We start from the raw sequence: 18,284 nt of genomic DNA, 5'->3' as shown, positions 1-18,284 counted from the left end.
TGAGGCTGGCCCACTGCGGGGGGGGGGGGGCTCTGCCCCTCGGTCGGTGGGAGCAGGGACAGGGCCTGAAGGGGCCCTTGCCCAATTTCTATGGGTGGTGATGCCAGCCACCGATTGCTGGGCCCTGGGTCCCACATCGGTCTGGGAGGGAAAGTGACAAAAGGGGATGCTGCTCCCCCCACCCCCGCCGGCTCGGCTTAGAGCCCAGGAGCCTCTACCAAGGCCTTTTCTTGCTTCTTTTTCTGGAAAAGGTGGGGACTGCCTTCCCATCCCAGGCTGAAACTAAGGTCCATGTTATACCAGAGCCTCTGTTTGGGCACTAAATGGGGAAGTGGACCGGGAGGGAGCCCAAAAGTTCTGCTCAAGGCCCCTTTACTGGCAGGAAGCTCCACGGGGCTCCCTCCCCCCAGCAGGTCACAGGGCAGATGCTCACTGCGGCTGCAGCCTGGAGACCCACCATCCCCAGTGTCACATCGTAGACCGTGTCTGGGACACAGCTGACCCTGTGTGTGTGTGTGTAAGATGGCCCTGACTGGGGGGCTCTCCTTAGGACCCCCTCACATCACCCCCGGCCCCAGCCTCTCTGTAACCTCTCCATCCCCCAGGCCTGGCCTCGGGAAGTCCGCTGCCCGGGTGGGCTGGGGTGGGCCCCAGAGGGAGGAGCCGCTTGACTCAGAGTTACAGGAAGAAGCTAGCAGGCGAGGCAGGCGGGGCGAGTACCACCAACTGCCCGCCCGCCTGGGTGGGGTTTAGGGTTAGGAGAGGATGTGACTGCAAAGCCAGGAAGCTGCAGGGAAAGTTCTGATTAAAACACACACACAAACAAAAGGCAGGTCCTCACTGCACTTGGCGATGCGTTCTGAGGCTGCGGTGCTGCGGGCCGGGCCTGCGGCCCAGCTGAGCAGAGGGCTGGCTCCCAAGCACGCTTCAGTGACCTCAGTGACTGACGTTCCCCCCCAGGAGGAGAGAGCTGGAACCAGGTGACTTCATGTACTGCCCCCGACGGCCCTGCTGCCCTTCGTGAGCCTGTGTCCTAGCCCTTGGACACCATTCTGACCCGGGGCCAATCCTTAGAGTCTGGCCCAGCTGAGGGGAGGCCCTACAGCATGTGTAGCCTGTGTGTGCCTGTAAGAGCAGGGGTGACAGGAGGCTGTTTGTGTGCCCCGGGGGGGGGGCAAGGGCAGGTGTGAGGTGCAGTTGTGGTGTGGGGTTTGTGCAGATGCTCAAGGCTCTGCACCCTGTGGGAGCTGTTGCAAGTGTGTGTGTGCTGCGTGTGTGGCCGCAAGAGTGCTGGAGGTGTGTGTGGGGGGGGTGTGCATGTAGTTCAGGTGTGCATGGGGAGGGGCTGGGGTCCTTGTGTGTATGTGGCATGCAAAACAGATTCTGCAGGGGAGGGTGTGCAGGGGGAGGACCCCAGTCCCTGTTGTGCAGTTTGGCGCCTTCACTTCCAGGAAGGTCGGAGCCTGCCCCTCCAGGGGTAAGAGTTATTCTGAGTTTGAAGAGGTAGAGGGCTGCTGCAGGAGCTTCCTGGGACCTGCCACGCTGGGGACACGGGGGAAGGGGGTGTGAGCAGCCCCGTCTCCCATAGCCTCCCAGGGGACAGGTTCTGCTTCAAGGACCTTCCCAAGACTGCCCTCCACCAGGGGGCTTCTGGAAGGAAACTCCTCACCAGTTCCCTTCCTGATGCTCCAGCAGCACCCGAGGAAACTGCAGCCTAGCCAAGCCCAGGGCTTCCGGCTGTGCGGAGGCTGGGCCAGGTCCACAGCATCACCCATGTGGAAGGGATGAAGGGGAGGCTGAGAGACTTGGGGCCCGAGGGCTAGGGAGGACAGCCCTAGACAGGAGCGGAGTGTGGACTCAGTGAATGCCTTTCCCGTCAGCCGGGCCAGCCTGGGGGCCAGGAGGAGGTGGCCCCAGGGCTCTGGCTGGAGCGGAGGCTGTTGGGAGAAGCTCCGGTGCTGGGGGTTTTGGCCCCTCCTTTCAGCCCAGGTCACTCTGGAGCTTTTTGTGTCAGGAGGCACGTGCGGTGGCTCCTAATCTGGGTTCAGAGTGGTCCCAGCCCCGCAGAGGAGTCACCTATGGGTGCGGTGGAGGCCTTCCTTGGAGAACTAGACAAGGTGGACAAAGGTCTTTGGTTTTGGACATGACAGATGGGTGGGGGGACACAAGTGTGGGACCCGGAAGGAAGGGGGACCCTCAAGGCCTGCTGGAGCAGACTCAGTCCTGCTAGGCTCCCTCCCTCCTGCCTTGAGGACTGTGGCCTGGCTCGGCTCAGGTGCCGTGTCCACACACGCATGTGCACACGGGACATGTCCAGGACAAAACCGTACAGCTGGGAGTATGGCTCCGAGTCCAGCAGCCCACACCCACCCCATGGTGGCAGGCAGGTTGCACGTGACCCTTGGTGCTCAGGGCTGAGTAAGTGAGGCTTGCACCGCAGCCCTCCTTGTGTGTGGTGGCCCTTTCCCAGGGAATAGTGGGGACACAGCACATCCCACCTCATGAGGGGTGCCAGGGGGCACTCCCTGGGCCATCATGGTGACACTTGGAGTGGGGGAAGGTAAGTCTGAGGGCTCCCTCAAGCCCTCTGGGCTGTGCTCACTGCAGCGTGAGGTGCCGCGCATGATGCCTCCAAGTAAGTGCTGCGAGGTTACATGTTAACTCATCCTGTTCTTGTTTAACTTTCTCCTTTGGGACGGCAGCGGCCTCTGACCCCTCCTGGTGCCCTGACTGACCAGCCACAGAGACAGAGAGCTCCTGGGGGACCCGTCTGCTCAGCCAAGGAGCCCCGAGGAGCCAGGGGGTGGCACCAGTGCCCGGCCTGCCCTGAGAAGGCCCCAGCCAGACCATGGCAGGTAGATGGGTCAGAGAGGGACAGGTGCGGACCCCACTCCCACCTCCTGTCCCTCAGGCTGGCTCCACACTGTGATGTTGCCTCCAGCCAGGGGTACAAAGGCCTCTGCTCACTCCTCCCACATAGCCCAAGGTCCTGACCCCACAGTCGGGGCAGGCCCTGAACCCTCTCCTTCCCAAAGGTTCTAGATTATGGTCGTGGGAGTCAGTAAAGCCAAGGGATACTGGGAATGGGAGCAGTGGTGGGGGGCAGGGGCAGGATGAGTAGATGTAGACTACTGAGATACCATACCACCAAGGTGATGGTGGTCTCTGCTCATGTCCCCCTAGGACTCTTCACCCTGATTTAAAAATCAGGAAGTGTAGATCTCGGGGAGGCGGAAAAGCTGGCCCGTGGCCAGCAGCAGAGGGTCCTGCTCAGCTCCCGGGCCCCCAAACCACTGGTGTTTACGCTTGCTGCAGCTCTCCTGACAGAGGGGCCGGGGGAGGGCACAGTGCCTGGCCATTCACCTGAGGTGGGGGTTGAGCAGCAGGGAACAGGTGCACAGAGAAAATGTGGAAGCTGGGTTCAAGTCCGGGTGGATGGGCGGTCAGATGGGCCCCCCTGGGCTGGGGTGAGTCCGCTCAGCTATGACTCTGGCCACTGCCTTCCAACATCTTTGAGGTCAGAGCAGCCTCATCGAAGGCAGGCAGAACACCCAAGACCCTGCTGCTGCTGAGGGAAGGCATGCCAAGTGCCAGGCCCTGTCCCCTGTGGGACTTGTGCATGGACATGGTGTGCCCACTAAGCAACACATGCCACTGACTGTAGGTGGTGGGAGCCCAGCATCCCAGGCATGGCTAACCTCTGGGTCCTCTCTCTGCAGGTGTCTGTGACAGGGTGCCCAACTTCCTCTCCCCATCTGGAAACCAGGCCCTGGAGCCCGCCCTGGGCAGTGTGGTCACTCTGAACTGCACAGCCTGGGTGGTCTCTGGGATCCACTGTCCGCTGCCCTCAGTCCAGTGGCTGAAAGACGGGCTGCCGCTGGGCAATGGAAGCCACTATAGCCTCAGTGAAGACTCCTGGTAAGAGAGTGGGGTGTCCAGAGTCAAGTGACTACCCTGGTTGCACCCAGGGCAATATATATCCCACCTATACCCTGGTCCATAACCACCTGGACATGGACAGGGTGCCACTTTTGACACAGACAAAGGGTCATTGACTGCAGGGATAGATGGCCCCTTGTAGATAGCCCAGGGCCATGGGTGCCAGCACAGTCCCATGGCCTAAATTAGGCGCTGACCCCCAAAACCCAGACCCAGGATCAGGGTGACTGTCCTCAAATAGATCCACACCCCTACCAGGTTTTGGCCACTTCTCTTAGCTTATGGCCCAAGGACTGCTCAGGAAGCCCCCATCTGCAGCCTCTTTGGGGGAGTCCAACAGGTGGGGCCCAGGGACATCCACTGATGCTCTCAGGCCCCAGGTAAGAGGATTGGGCCTGGTCTCCCTAGGGTCAAGGCCAACTTGTCAGAGATATTTGTGTCCAGTGTTCTGGGGGTCAACCTGACCAGTGCTGAGGACTATGGGGTCTTTACCTGCTCCGTCCGGAATGTCAGCTCCTCCTCCTTCACTCTTTGGAGAGCTGGTGAGTGGGAGCACACTGGGTGGAAGGTGGGAGGCCTAGAGGGGCCTGGGGAGCCATGAGGCTTGGGGAATGCCGGGTGGGGGTGGCAGCGGTTCAGACTGCAGCTCTGTTCCCAGGCCCAGCTGGCCACGTGGCCGCGGTGCTGGCCTCACTCCTGGTCCTGCTGGTCCTGCTTCTGGGGGCCCTGCTCTATGTGAAGTGTCGACTCAACGTGCTGCTCTGGTACCAAGACACCTACGGGGAGGTGGAGATGAACGGTGCGTAGGACCAAGATGGACAAGGATAATGAATCCGCTATGACTCCTTCCTAGGCTCAGTTTTGGGTGGGCGGTTTGCCCCTGGCAAGTGTGCAGGGGTGACCCCGGAGGTCCCTCCGGGGGCTTTGTTGAGCACACAGTCCAGGAAAGAGCGCAGAAGCCAGGCAGGTGGCCTGCATCCAGCGCTGGAGGCGGGGTTGTGGGCCTGCGTGCAGGATCTGCCAGGTAGGCAGGCCTGGTCCCCCCATGCTCGTGGGGAGGGGTTAGAGGACCCGGGGTGGGCGGGGGACAGTGGCCAGGGTAGCGAGCCCAGGCCTAGAAAGCCGGGTGCTGACCCTTTGCGGTTCGCAGACGGGAAACTCTACGACGCCTACGTCTCCTACAGCGACAGCCCTGAGGACCGGAAGTTCGTAAACTTCATCCTGAAGCCGCAGCTAGAGCGGCGTCGGGGCTACAAGCTCTTCCTGGATGACCGCGACCTCCTGCCACGCGCAGGTACCGCGGGCCGCACCGCTTGGCCTCGCCCTCGTCCCAATAGCCTGCCCGCCCTCCCATGGCCCCGCCCAACCTCCTTTGGGCCCCGCCCCGTTCTGAGCCTGGGCCCCGCCCCTCCCCAGTCCCGGGGGCGCTCCCCCGTGGTCAGACCCTATCTTGTTCGGGCCCGGGCCCCGCCCGCCCATGGCACAGCTCCGGTCCCTAGACCGGGCCCGGCCTTCAGTGGCCCCGCCTTATCTATCTCCGGTCTCCGCCCCGTTCTGGGCCGGGGCCCGCCCCCCGTTGCCCCACCCCATCTATCTCCGGGCCCCGCCCCTTCCTCGGTCCCGCCGACGCCCTGGTTTTCGCAGAGCCCTCCGCGGATCTCCTGGTGAACCTGAGCCGCTGCCGGCGCCTCATCGTGGTGCTGTCGGAAGCATTTCTGGGCCGGGCTTGGTGCAGCCACAGCTTCCGGTGGGTCCCGCGCAGGGTTGGGTGGGCCTCCGTCCCGTCCCCGCTGACGGTCCCGCCCCCGCAGGGAGGGCCTGTGCCGGCTGCTGGAGCTCACACGCAGACCCATCTTCATCACCTTCGAGGGCCAGAGGCGAGACCCCGTGCACCCCGCGCTCCGCCTGCTTCGCCAGCACCGCCACCTGGTGACCCTGCTGCTCTGGAAGCCCGGCTCTGTGGTGCGGAGAGGGGCATAGGGAGGGGCCCCGTAATAGGGATGGTGGTACCAGGTTCCAGAGATGGGCTCCTACATGGTCAGCTCTGTGGTTTGGGGACTTGTGAATGGGACCCCGAGGGGCAAGGGTTCTGTGGCCTGCTGCCCACAAGAGGGGCCTCTTTTGAGGCCCCTGGAACCAGGTGATCGCATACCTCCAGGTGTGCTCTTTGGGGCCAAGGTGACAGGCTAACAGCCCAATCCTGGCCCCCAGGCACCTTCTTCAGATTTTTGGAAAGAGCTGCAGCTGGCACTGCCACGAAAGGTGCGGTATAGAGCAATGGAGGGAGACCCCCAGACCCACCTGCAGGATGACAAGGATCCCATGCTCATCGTGCAAGGCCACCTACCGGAGGGTCGGACCCTGCACCTGGAGCTGGACCCTGACCCCGAGGGGGACCTGGGTATGCCCACCTGGTCCCACCCCTGACCCTGAAAAGCTTGGCCTGGGGCGGAGGGGAGTGCACAGGGCTGAAGGGCCCAGAAAGGGGTCCAGGTGGTGGGGACTCCTCCCTGCAGCCCATAGGTGGGCTTGACTCCCGAGCACATCCTCACTGCCTCCCTCCTGGAGGCACTTGGACCCAAGGTCTGCCTGGGAACCTCCAGGACCTCAACTACTACTATGCAGGAGGGTGAGCAGGGAGGGCCCGACTTTCACGGGTCCTAGCGGAAGTCAGGCTGTGGGCAGCCCAGCCTCAGGCCTGGTGGTACCCTCTTCCCAGGTGTCCGAGGGCCTATCTTTGGGGAGCCATTAGCTCCACCCCATGCAATTGGGGCCACCCTTGGAGAGGGCCGGGGCAGTGAGGTGGATGTCTCGGACCTCGGCTCCCGCAACTACAGTGCCCGCACGGACTTCTACTGTCTGGTGTCTGAGGATGATGTGTAGCCGGCACCCGCCAGAGCAGCGGGGCCCCCACGGACAGCTGGGTGCGGGGTCGGCGGCGTTTTTCTCCTCTCAGCAGAACCACCAGCCATGAGACCTTCAGGGAAGTGGGGGGATTGCCCTTGTGCCCTCTTGTGGCAGAAAATAAAGCCCTTTTAGATCCTGCCTGAGCCTCAGCCTCTCCTCTCCCGGGGCAGGTCCGTCTCAGGTTCTCCATGGCCCTCAGCCCCTCCCCTTTCTCATCCCCACTGCCACCCAGTCACAGGTCTGGCTGTCCACGTAATCCCACCCTCTCTCCATCCTCCGTCCTGAGCCAGCTCAGACACATGGCTCCTGGTGGCCTCCCTGGGTCTATCTGCTTGGAGGCGTGACTGTCCCCAGCCCCACTCTGATCCTGACAGGGCCTGGGGGAGGGGCAGGCCCCTTAGAGTCCGCACGTTCTGAGCTTTACAGAAGAAGCCTTTTGCTGTAAAAGTGAGTGGGAGGGAGCTTCACCACCAAATGTCCTTGTTTGGTGACATGGGATCCCAGCACTCAGTCAGTGTGAGTCCCCGGTCAGGACACCCCCAGGCCCAGTGAAGCAGGGCAGAGAGCAGGGTTGGTGCGTCTGCCCCATGTGTACAGCCCAGCAAGGCAGCACCAAAGCCAGGAGAGGTTACAGCTCTCCCAGGAGTGGCCACCCCTCTGCGCACACGGTCCCTAGCTCTGCTGTGTTTGTGCCTCGGTTGGCCTCTGGCTGCCCCTACTGTCTGCCCGTTCCCTCCGGTTCTCTCCCTGCCGGATATTCTCTTGTCCTTGTCCTCGGCATTCTGACCTGGATGGAGAAGCCTCTGAGTAAACTCAGGGTGTGGGGACTGGGAAGGGCAGACGTGGCTGTGCTCAGGGACACTGCTTGGGAGCTCTTGGCTTGGACCTCCATGTCGAGCCGGCTGAAGAAACTTGCAGGGCTGTGTTCATGGCTGTCTTTATTCCCAGCGCTGGCAGTTCACCTCTGCCCATGTGACTTGGCCACCACCCCACACACCAGAGCAAGCCCTGCCCTACCCCCTGCCCTATAGAAGCAAAATCCCCGAAACAACCCCCTCACCCCTTCCCTGGTGCCTGGGCCCCTGCAAAGTTGCACACGAGGCCCCCATGAGAGCCCTAGGCCTTCAGCCTTCTCCCAGGCTGGCCAGCTAGCAGCGCAGAGCTGAGCCTGTCCCTTGGAAGCAGGCCACGTTGCGTCCTCCTCCAGGAAGGCCTCACCTATGGGCCCAGGAAGTCCTCCTTTCGATAGCCTTTCTGCAGTGGAGAGGAGGCCCAGAGTCAGGGTTCCTGCCCCCAGGCCATGCTGTCCCCATGCCCCACCCCTCCCTGGGTCTCTGGCCTCCTTTCTCATGTTCCCCAATTCCTGAGTCTCCTATTCCGTATGAGTTCCCTGGTCCATTCCCCGCCACTCGGTGTCCCGCCCTCGGGTCTGGCACTGGCCACCCGGCCTGCACTGAGTCACCAGAGCATACCGCCCGGAAGTCTCGGTGGAGTTTGCTGTACTGCCACAGGTTGGCCAGGAGGCTGGAGGCTGCTCGTGAGGACTTCTCACTGTCGGGGCTTGGCAGGGGCGCGGCAGGGGGAGAGAGAGGAGCAGGGGTCAGCGGGGTGACAAGCTAGGCCACGGGGGGTGGGGGGGTGGGAGAGGGGTTGCTGGAAGGGCCTCACCTGTCTCGCTTCTTCTTGATGAAGACCAGTTTTCGGAGCCCGTCGAAGTAGAGCAAGTCCCGGGCGGCGATGGGACTGGCCACCACCAGGTTGTTGAGCACGGCTATGATGTTGACCAGCACGTCGGCGGGGGGAGACTTCTCGCCCACGCTGCCGGGCAGCTTCTCAATCAGGTGACTCACCACCTTGGTGGCTGCCGGGAGGCCAGGAGGTGGGGAGGTCAGGAAGGCAGCATCCACATCCTCTTCTGCCTGCATGCCCACCCCCCAGCCCTCCATCTATTCGCTCAGCTCTAGCTTTCCAGAGGCCCGCGCCCAAATGGGCAGCAGAAAAGAAAATCCAGGTGCGAGCCCAGCTAGGCAGGGTGAGGGCAGAGCCCAGGCTCCGGGTGGCCTGACTCACACATCTCGTCCTTGTTTCTGGCGTTCCGGGACAGGTTTCGGATGAGGCCAGTCAGTGAGCGGAGCTGGTGGTGGTCAGCAGTCCGAACCCGGTCCAGCAGTGGGTTCAGGATGCGCTCCTGCTCCAGAGCCAGGCGGCTCAGCACGCCCGCCCACTGCCGGCAGGAGAGGGGCCGGTGAGCATCGGTGGGGCCCCGGCCCCGTGGCCCACGCTCCAGGTCGGGTCTTTTCTCTGTCCCTCTCCTTCTCTCTCCCCAGAATCCTGAGACAGGGCTGGACCCCCCTGTCCCTCACCTGCCCTGGTCTTCATGTGGCTGCCCTCACCGCCCAGCTAGGAGCCTCATCACAGGAACTTGGGTCAGCCCCTCCTCAGCTCACGCCTCTCCCTAAATCCTCAGGGGTCCCTGGGGCCTGTCCCATCTGGGACACTGGCCTCATACTCCCTGCTGCCCCTCCTGTCCCCTGGCCGTGTGTCCTGCCCTCTCTTGTGTCCCCTGCCCCTCGCACCCCTGCCTGCAGGTCCTTTCCCTTCCTCTGGGGTTTTGGCTTATCTACCTGGTTCAGTCCACCCTGCCATCCTGCCCCAACAGACTAGCGAGCTCCCACGCCCTCCTTATTCACCCTTCACGTCCCCGTGCAAGGCCACACGTGGGTCCTCACCCTGCGGTCGCCTGCGGTAATGTTCTGCAGCGCCCCCGCGGCTGCCTCGGTGGTGTGCGGGTTGAGTTCACAGCGCTGCAGCAGCCGGTTGTACAGCCCCACGATCTGGGGGCTCCACAGCCACTCGAGGCCCTTGGGGTCCTTAGACACCTCGGCGAAGGTCAGTGCATCGGCTGTGAGGGGCAGCTGGGGGGGAGGCGTGGAGGGTCAGCTGGGTTCAGGCCAGGGGCCCTGCTCCCAGCCGCCCAGGCCTGTGCCCACCTCTTGAAGCCGCCGGCTCTGAGGCGTGAAGCAGCCCACCGCCTCCCCGGGGGGCCCGCCAGCTGTGTCCCTGCGGCCCCGGCCCTCGAGCCGCTGCAGGGCGGATGGCGGCATCTCGTCATACAGGCGGTACGACAGGTTCCTCAGCACGCACACTGCGTTCTCCACGCTCTGCAGAGGGCGGACCATGGTCAGAGTGGGCCGGAACCCCCCGGGACCTCCCGGCGGTGGCCGCCCCTCACCTTGTCCTCACACTTGCCCACGTCAAGGGCATGGTTGATGTAGGTGACCAGGGCATCCACCAGCCCATGGCACTCACGCATCTTCTGGCGAGTGGCCTGGGAAGCTGAGCTGAGGTTCCTGTGGATGGAGGGAGACCAGAGACCCCCCGGGGGGAACCCAACCCTAAGGGTGAGCCCCTGAGCCCATCACCTCCTTCCCCTGAACTGGGCCCCACCCTGTGGCACCTGCTGCTCCTCTGCGTGCCCATCCCCAATCCGCCCCTCCAAGTGTCCAGAGTGGAGGTTATGATTTAACAAAACCTGAGCCTGCGGCCCCCAGGGCCTGTTGCCATCTGACATGTCAGCCACTCCCAGCAGTCCCACTTCTGTGCCAGCACCTGTACCTCGCGTGGCCTGTCTGCTTCTGCCAGCCACCCTGGCCAGCTTCGCCTTGCCATTCAAACCTGGGACTCAAATCCCCCTTCTCTAGGCCTCCCCTCCCCACTTCCAGGCACCCGGTTCTTTCCCCATGGCCTCCGCCTTGGCCTCCTGGCTGCTTGCCCCCTCACCCGGCGTACCTGAGGAAGCCCGTGGCGTTGTAGAAGATTTCAGCCTCCGAGGCATTCTGCTGGATGAGGGGGGGGCCCCCAGCCCCCGAGAGGGGGCTCAGCACCAGGTCTGTGAGTTGTTCCAGTGTGTCTCTGGCCAGCCGGTCCTTCAGATGGTCACTGGAGGACAGGTTCCACAGGATCCCTTGGGCGGGAGGGGCCGTGGCCACGGTCAGCGATAGCCCACTAGGCCCCTTCAGTTCCTCCAGGGAGGGAGGGGAGAAGGCTCCCAACCTCTCCCAGGGCCCCACCTGGCACTCGGAGCCTCACTCAAGAGCCCCGTGGAGAGAGCCTGCGTGCAGCCTGCAGGTCACAGGGCCGTGACACAGCAGAAGGACAACGCTCGGGGACACAGGGCCTGGGGGCTGGAGGCTAGCTGCAGACATGTGCCACAGGAACAGCCGTGGGGACGGATGGAGTGGCGGGGAGGAGGAACAGAGAACGGAGGACGGGAAGGTGCGGGGCCGCGGGGCACCTGTGACGTTCTTGCGCAGCTCGTCGTCATGCTCACGCAGCGTGCGCAGCAGCTCGAAGATGCCGTTCTCCTCCACGAGGGCCAGCTTGTTGTCCGCGTTGTCGTAGATGAGGTTGCGCATGGCGCCCGTGGCGTGGCGCTGCACCTCCTGGTTGGCGTGGTTGAAGAGCTTCACCAGCCTAGGCACAGCCTGAAGGCTGCGGGCCTGCACACACAGGCATGAGGGTGTTAGCACACGTGTGCACACCCCACAGCCGTGCACAGATGGGTGCAAGTCTGTGAGGGCGTGTACTACTGATGGAGACATATGCAGTTGTATGCAGGCGTGTGCAAGTGTGTGCCGATGGACACAGGTGTATGTAGATATGTGCAGATAGATGTGTGCAAGCATGTGTAGGTGTGTGCAGGGGTACACAGCTGTCTGTAGATGTGTGCAAATCCATGTAAGTAGATGCAGGTGTGTGCCGATGGACGCAGGTGCATGTAGGTGGACGCAGGTGTGCGCAGAGGTGCACAGCTATATTCCTATGTATGCACATCTCTTCCTCCTGCCCCTCCTCTGCTGGGGAGGCTCTGGGCCAAATGGGGGTCTGCCCGCCCAGTCAGCGTGGGGACCAGTGAGGGGTGGTTGGGGACCAGAGATTAATGACAAGTGGGGGATCACTGAGGGTGGTCAGCAGGGCTGATCATGGACCAGGGGCCACAAGTGGCACCAGCAGGGGCGTCTGGTCACCTGCTTCTTGGCTGCCGCATCGCTATAGCACTTGTGCTGGATGTAGGCTGCTCCCAGCACCTGCAGGTTGGGGTCTGAGGCCATGAGGTACTTGACTGCTGAGGGCAGGTCGATGTCATCAAATCTGTAAAGACAGTGGTGGGGGGGTGGACAGGAGGGGTCAGGCTGATCCTGGGGATGGGCCAGGGCCGCGGCAGAAGTGCCCTCCCCCAGCCAGGCCCAGCTCACCCGCTGCTGAGCCTCTGCAGAGTGCGGTGGCCGCCGTAGCTGTCCAGTCCACGCACATCTGGCAGGTGGCTGGGGTCGGCCAGGCTCAGGCTGAGGCTGCGCACGGACGGTGCTCGGGCCACAGGCTCCACGCCGGCCCCCCCGCGGCTGCGGTGGCTGCTCTGGAATCGCTGCAGGGTCCGCATGGCCGGCGCACGGATCGTCCGGGTGGGTGGCCCCTCAGCAGCTTCGGGCCAGTCCGAGCCCCCGGACCGGCCGGAGCTGGCCTGGCGCTCGTAGGCAAAGGCCCTGTAGGCCGAGGCCGCGGGGGGCTCCAGCTGCTCGGATACCACGCTGTAGCGGTCGTCCAGGCCCCCGGCCCCTAGCCTCATCGAATGCAGGGACAAGGTGTCATAGTCCACCCGGCTCCCTGCCCCACCGTGCTCGTGGAAGGACATGGGCCTGGTGGGCATAGGTGCGGCGGGTGGGGCTCCCCCGTACCCTGCAACCCCAAAGGTGCTGCCCCCGTTGGGGGCGGAGCTCAGCCTCCGACTGGAGCTCAGATCCACAGCTGAGCGGGAGGACCAGGAGGCAGGGCTGTAGACAGGCTTGGCAATGGGCCGGAAAGTCTGTGGGGCAGGGAGGAGAGAGTGAGGGGGTCCTGGGGGCTCACCCGGCACCAGCCCCTCCCCCGACCCTGCAGTTCCCAGCTCCCCCCCCAGAGCCGCCCTCACGAGCCTCTCCTGGGGCCGGAGAGAGTGTACTCACAGAGGGGTTGTCTCCACCGAAGCTCTGGGAGCGGGAGCTGAAGCCAGCCTGCAGGGTATGATATTGACCGCGGGACGTGCCTGCCGACAGGGACAATGGTGGCCTCGCTGGGCCAGATGCCTTGTGGGTCAGCCCTGGTCGGACCTCTCCCACAGCCCCCTGCCCCTCCAGCTGTGCTGGGGGACAGGCACAGTCACCCCCCCACCCCTTACTGGCTGCCTGGGAAGTGTGCCAGGGACTCCATCAGCCCTTTGGTCCCTGCCAGGGCACATGCCTGACCCCTCCTCCAGGAAGCCACACTGACCTCCGTGAGCTGGTCCCTTGCTGTGGTCACAGGGGAGTGATGCCACACTTGCCAAGGACACACAGTCCCCTGTCCCACCTGGAAAAGCCATGCCCGCCCCATCCAGCCACACAGAAGCCAAGGGTGCCGGTGCCAGCCCCACTCTGTGGTGGGTAGACAACGTGGGTGGGTGGAGGGTGGAGAGATGGAGGAGGAGGAGGGAGGGCTGGTCGGACCGTTGGAGGGAGGGGTGGATGGACACATGGATGGCTGGTTTGATAGACAACAGGTGCATGAGCTGGAAACGCCGAGAACAGCTGGGTGAAGGTCAGACCAAGGCAGAACAGGGGACTGGGCCGAGGTGAGGTGGACAGGGAGGAGGTGCCTTGAGGGGATCAGCCTCTGCCAGCGTCCTGCTAGGGCCACATCTTGGGGGAGAAGAGCCACACGTCCCCCAGAGAGCCCGGGCTGAAAGGGCTCATGATGTGGGTGCAGGGAGGGGGCTCAGCCCCTCCCCCATCTCTTCCAACTAGAAGAGGGGCTCCCCTCCCAGCACATTCCTCAGACCCGCCCTGGTTAATGAGGCTTCTGGGCAGGGGCTATTAACCCTTTGACGCTAGTGAGGCTCAGCCTGGGGGGACACACCCCCAGCCTGGGGACCTAACTCCCACCCCCAAATTATAATCCTCCCCCTAATTGGCAGGGTAGCCAGGGTGGTAATTAACCCCTCCCTGCTCCCCCCTCCACCCCATGACCCCTGGGCACCCAACTGCTTAGCCACCAGCAAGGCTGAGACCCAGGGAGGGGAGGACCAAGGGACCCAGGCTGCTCTGCTGGCTGACCCTCTTCCCCCCTAGCTGGCCAGCATCTGGAGCCCTGTCCTGGGAAAGGGCCCTCTAAAGGTCATGTGAACCATTGTGAGAACTGGTGTCTTGGCTCCTGACATCCCGGGAAGTTCACCTTACTATCTAACCTTGATCCCTATTGCTGCAGTCTCGCAAGGGAGGAAATGGCATTTCTAGAACAACTGCTCTGAACTTACTGTGTCTGTGGGATCCTTTAACACACATGTGCCCACATGCACACACACATGTACGCACATGCATTTGCTCACGCATTCACAGATATGCACTCTGGTGGTGCCAGGGTTCCCGTGCAATGGGTCTGCCAGCACTGAGGGGCAGCCCCCCACCGGATGTTCTCATCAAGAATATCTGGGTCACTCCTGCGGGGCCTCCCCTGCAATTCCACAGGGAGACCCTGGTCCAGACAGGCAGGTGGCGCTGGTCCAGGTTTCCCAGACCCGCCCCCTCACGTTTCTGTCTGCTTATTCCCTCGGGGCCGGAGGGTGGTGGGGAGGGACGCTGGAGTCTGGGTGTCTGTGTCTCAGTGTGTTTGTGTCTGTGAGCCTGACGTGTATGTCTGCGTGCCCGCGTGTGAGCCCGTGTTACATGGGACCGATGCGCACGCAGCCCCCGGTTTGCGGACAGAGGTAGGCCTGGGTGGCCTGCCATGTGCCAACGGTGCTCGGGGCTGAGGGTGCGGGGGGGCCCGAGCGTGGCTTGGCCAGGAAGGCCTGGGGGTCCGTCCCGGGTGGTGGGAGGCCGCACCCGTGGCTTCTCCCACAGCGGGCGGGGCAGGACGGGTGACTCAAGGCAAGGCCTCGGTGAGTCAGGGCGCTGAGCCCCAGCGCCTGCTCCACCACGGCCTCTGGCCCTCGCGCCACCACACCCACCGTGGCCATCTCTGCCCACCACCGCCCTTCCCGCTGCCGGCCCCCACCCTGCAGTCACCCGCTTACCTCTGGCCACCTCGGTGGCTCCCGCGGGCTCCGCAGTCCCATTGTGCCGAGCCTGCTGGCCGAGCTGCAGGAGGCGGGCGCGGACCTGCTCCTGGACGCGGGCCGCCCGCAGCCGCTCCGCGTCTGGCCCCTCTGCGCCCCGGCGGTCCAGCTGCAGGTCAGAGGGCAGCGCCAGGGAGCACACGCCAGCCTCAGGCTGCAGGGCCGACAGCAGGAAGTTACCGTCCTGCATGGCGGCAGGCGCGCGGCCGGATCTGCGGCCAGCCTGGGCCGCCGCAGGCCTGGGGCCTCCTCCAGCCCTGAACTGTCTTCACCGTCCTGTCCCTGGAGTCCCCTCCCCACTGGCCTCGCCCAGAGCCAGCCTGAAGACAGACGCCTGCCCAGCCCCGAGCGTGGCTGTGGGCGGGGACACCTGGGCCAGGTGAGAGGGAGGGGCCACCACCTGCTTAAGGTGGAATTTGGGCGGAAGAAGAGGCCCACGTCCCGGCCTGGCCTTGCCATCCCTTCTGCCCATCCCTGGACAGGGCAGCAGGGGTCCGGGCCCAGCTTAGTTCCCAGCCGTGGTTCCCCAGCCACAAGGGGGCCTTTGGAGTAGGGGTGGGCTGATCAGTCCCCACTGTCCTGAGTGTCAGGGAAGGGCCAGTTTAGGTCGCTGCGGAGCCTATGGCCAGGCTCCTGGAGGTGCCTGGGGAGGGATTTTCTCTCCATGGGTGACTGGGGGCTCTAGGTAGCTCCTCGAATCAGGCAGCCAACCCTGAGGGAGGCAGAGGTCAACATCCAGGGTCACTATTAGGAATCAGGGGTCAGTGCTAAGGGTGAGGGTTGAGGACAAAGGGTTTGGGGTGGGGGAGCTTTTGGGTAAAGAGGCCCCTCTGGACCTTGATCCTTGGTGCCCAAGAGACCCCAGAAGCATATAGATAGCCTGGCCCACTCCCTAGGCTCCAGACCCTCTAGATCTCTATCCTATAGACCCTAGAAGTCTCAGCCATCTCCCCAACTTCTGCAGAGGCCTCCAAAGGGCTAGCTTGGCCCTCTCTGTCACCCCTCCTTGGCTTCTGCCCCCCAGGCCGTGAGGTGGAAAGCCATTCCCTACATGTGAGTCAGGGCTCAGCTCAGCAGAGCTCCCTGACAGGGCAGGGTAGGCAAGACTGCCCCAGGGCATTGACTCAGAGGGGCCCTGCCGGGATGCAGGAGCCAGGGTTAAGCGTCAGGGGAGGAAGAAGCCAGGAGTCTGGCAAAACAGTGATCAGGAGGGGTGGGCATCAGGGGTGGGGAGGGGGGCCCAGGCCTCTCAGGGCTTGTCCCCAGAAGGCCTCCCGGGGTGCTCCCATCCAGCTGGACCGGCATGCTGCAAGGCCTCCTGGGTAGGCCTGGAGTGAGTCCAGGATAGGCCCCTGGTGGATGGAGTAGGGGCAGGGGGTGAGCTGGGCCGGGGGGTGAGCTGGGCAGGGGGTGAGCTGGGCCGGGGGAGGGGAGAGGGGGCTGAGGAGTCGCTGTGAGGCCCACCCTGATAGCCTTCTCTGTCCCATGGAAGTCCTTTACCCTGGTCCCTGAAGACATTTGCCTCAGTCTAAAATCAGTCTTTTCAGGTGATGTGGCCCCACGTGGCGATGGTGGCTGAGGGGCCTGGGGATGAGGAAGGGGGTCGGGGTCAGAAGGCAGGCCTAGGAGTGAGGTCAGTGCTGGAGAGGACGAGGCAGGGTGGGGATGGGTTCAAGCGGGAGGGGAGGGTCCTCGGAAAGGTCAAGGTGAAGCCTGGGGTGAGACCGCTGGGCCAAGGTGGGTGCTCGGTTGGGAGACCTACCGTGATGGGGGTCCGGATCCTGCCAGCTCCGTGGCTCAACCCGGAGGCCACTGCTGCGGGCTGAAGGGCCCTGGGCTCCATCCCAGGCCCAGCGCGTCCGACTGGGGCGGCCTCTCACTGCAGGACGGGGCTGTGGGGGCACCAGGAGGGCGGGGTGGGAACGCCCGCACGCCTAGCTCATCAGACCGGTTGCTTCCCTGGGAGACGTGTTTTGTGTGGAAAAATCCTGGGAGACAAGTTTGTGCGGCGCTGAGCTCACCTGGAGGCACATGCCTGGCACGGGCCTAGGGCCCGCCCTTCATTTGGGGGTCTACCTGGACCCACCTGGGGCCCTGACTGGGGAAGCCAGCCTCAAGGCTGCCAAGTAGGGGTTCAAAGCGCTTGTGGAGTAACCCCAGGGGTAGGCTGGGGCTGCAGAGAGTTGGAGGGGGCTTTACTGGGGGGGGCCTGGCCGGCTCCCACTGCCCCAAAGCTGTGCTGAGCCTTCCTGAGAACATGTGGACCCCTCTCCCACCGTGGACCACTTACCTCTGTGGCCCAGTGTTCCTGGAATGTCTGAAATTCTGGGCGAACTTTCTCTAACCTCTGCAGGGCCAGGGGGACTGGCCATGGCCCGGACCGCTCACTAGCACCCTCAAGCCCAGGCTAGGAGCTGCATCTGGCCTCTGAGACTTCTCTTCTGCTCTGACCTTCCCGGGGTCCCCTTTGCCTGTAGCACAACGAGGATTCAAGCCCGAGGCTTGATGTTGGGCTTCCTGGAGGAGGTGGGTCTGTGGCAATTGGAAGATACATCCAGGGAACTTAGAAAACAGATATAGGGCCATCTGTGGGGCAGGGCCTGGGAACCCATGTTTAACCCCTCCAGGTGGCTTTGGTGCACCATCAGGTTTGAGAACCTGGGGCCTCCATGGGTGAGGAGTTAGGCTTTTACTTGGGAAGTTGGAGGCTCCCGAGGGGGGCCTGGACTCTGCCCTGGGGAGTCTGGAGGAAAGGCTGTGGCAGCTTGAGTGGGGTGCGTTAGCGTTTAGCATTTATCGCCCTCTGTCGGACGGCATAGAGATGTGCTAGGTGGTCAGCTGGAGGTGGGGACCCCCAGGCAGCTATTAGAGAAATCTGAACGAGGAGTCAGGGACAAAAATCGGGGGGCGGGGGGTTGGGGGGGCCTCCAGGGCTCAGTGCCAGAGTGGAGGAAGAGGATGGAAGAAGGACCCCCCTAGGCTGGCTTCGGTGACCTGGAGCTAGAGGACGGGCACAGAGGGGACCCCGCCCCCACCCCACCATCAAGGGCTAGTGGTTATTGAGGAGCAGACGATGAGGAAAAGTTTGCAGACATTACAGCAAAATAATACTGAGAACAAAATTTAGGAGCAGGGGCCGGCACGCGGAGAAGCTAAGCTGCTTGCCTGGGCCACACAGCCTGCCGGGGGGGGGGGGGGGGGGGGGGGGGGGGGGGGGGGGGGGGGGGGGGGGGGGGGGGGGGGGGGGGGGGGGGGGGGGGGGGGGGGGGGGGGGGGGGGGGGGGGGGGGGGGGGGGGGGGGGGGGGGGGG

The 18,284-nt window shown here is 63.7% G+C and overlaps 2 protein-coding genes across 4 annotated transcripts in view; one reads left to right on the top strand and one right to left on the bottom strand.

The window, feature by feature from the left end:
* Window positions 1–6,984, top strand: part of SIGIRR (single Ig and TIR domain containing) — an 8,483-nt gene extending 1,499 nt beyond the window's left edge. Inside the window, exons 1-10 of one of the 2 annotated variants that reach the window (XM_029915104.1) lie at window positions 761–980; window positions 2,703–2,855; window positions 3,720–3,918; window positions 4,348–4,481; window positions 4,598–4,738; window positions 5,090–5,233; window positions 5,584–5,686; window positions 5,751–5,901; window positions 6,151–6,340; window positions 6,659–6,984. In XM_029915104.1, coding sequence (XP_029770964.1) covers window positions 2,849–2,855; window positions 3,720–3,918; window positions 4,348–4,481; window positions 4,598–4,738; window positions 5,090–5,233; window positions 5,584–5,686; window positions 5,751–5,901; window positions 6,151–6,340; window positions 6,659–6,822 — 1,233 coding nt within the window. In that variant the 5' untranslated portion in view covers window positions 761–980; window positions 2,703–2,848 and the 3' untranslated portion in view covers window positions 6,823–6,984. Of the gene's footprint in view, window positions 1–760; window positions 981–2,702; window positions 2,856–3,719; window positions 3,919–4,347; window positions 4,482–4,597; window positions 4,739–5,089; window positions 5,234–5,583; window positions 5,687–5,750; window positions 5,902–6,150; window positions 6,341–6,658 lie in introns of those variants that run through there. The other variant, XM_029915105.1, reaches the window with a different exon arrangement.
* Window positions 6,985–7,767: 783 nt separating this feature from the next.
* PKP3 (plakophilin 3) lies at window positions 7,768–15,305 on the bottom strand. Of its 2 annotated transcripts, XM_029915386.1 has the most exons (14): window positions 14,933–15,305; window positions 12,849–12,928; window positions 12,582–12,709; window positions 12,102–12,467; window positions 11,874–11,997; window positions 11,141–11,345; window positions 10,636–10,810; window positions 10,079–10,196; window positions 9,837–10,007; window positions 9,576–9,761; window positions 8,917–9,070; window positions 8,515–8,707; window positions 8,319–8,406; window positions 7,768–8,100 (listed from the first exon to the last, which is right to left on the bottom strand). In XM_029915386.1, the coding sequence occupies exons 1-14, from the start codon at window positions 15,162–15,164 to the stop codon at window positions 8,065–8,067; spliced, it is 2,256 nt and encodes a 751-aa protein (XP_029771246.1). In that variant the 5' UTR covers window positions 15,165–15,305; the 3' UTR covers window positions 7,768–8,064. The 2 variants fall into 2 exon arrangements, with proteins under 2 accessions (XP_029771246.1, XP_029771245.1); XM_029915385.1 differs by having other exon boundaries at window positions 12,102–12,709.
* Window positions 15,306–18,284: the final 2,979 nt, after the last annotated feature.

The sequence above is a fragment of the Suricata suricatta genome, chromosome 11 (genome assembly GCF_006229205.1).
Source record: "Suricata suricatta isolate VVHF042 chromosome 11, meerkat_22Aug2017_6uvM2_HiC, whole genome shotgun sequence".
NCBI classification, from domain to species: Eukaryota; Metazoa; Chordata; class Mammalia; order Carnivora; family Herpestidae; genus Suricata; species Suricata suricatta.
Note: the sequence above shows the minus strand (reverse complement) of the source record. Positions and strands in the feature narration are given on the sequence as shown.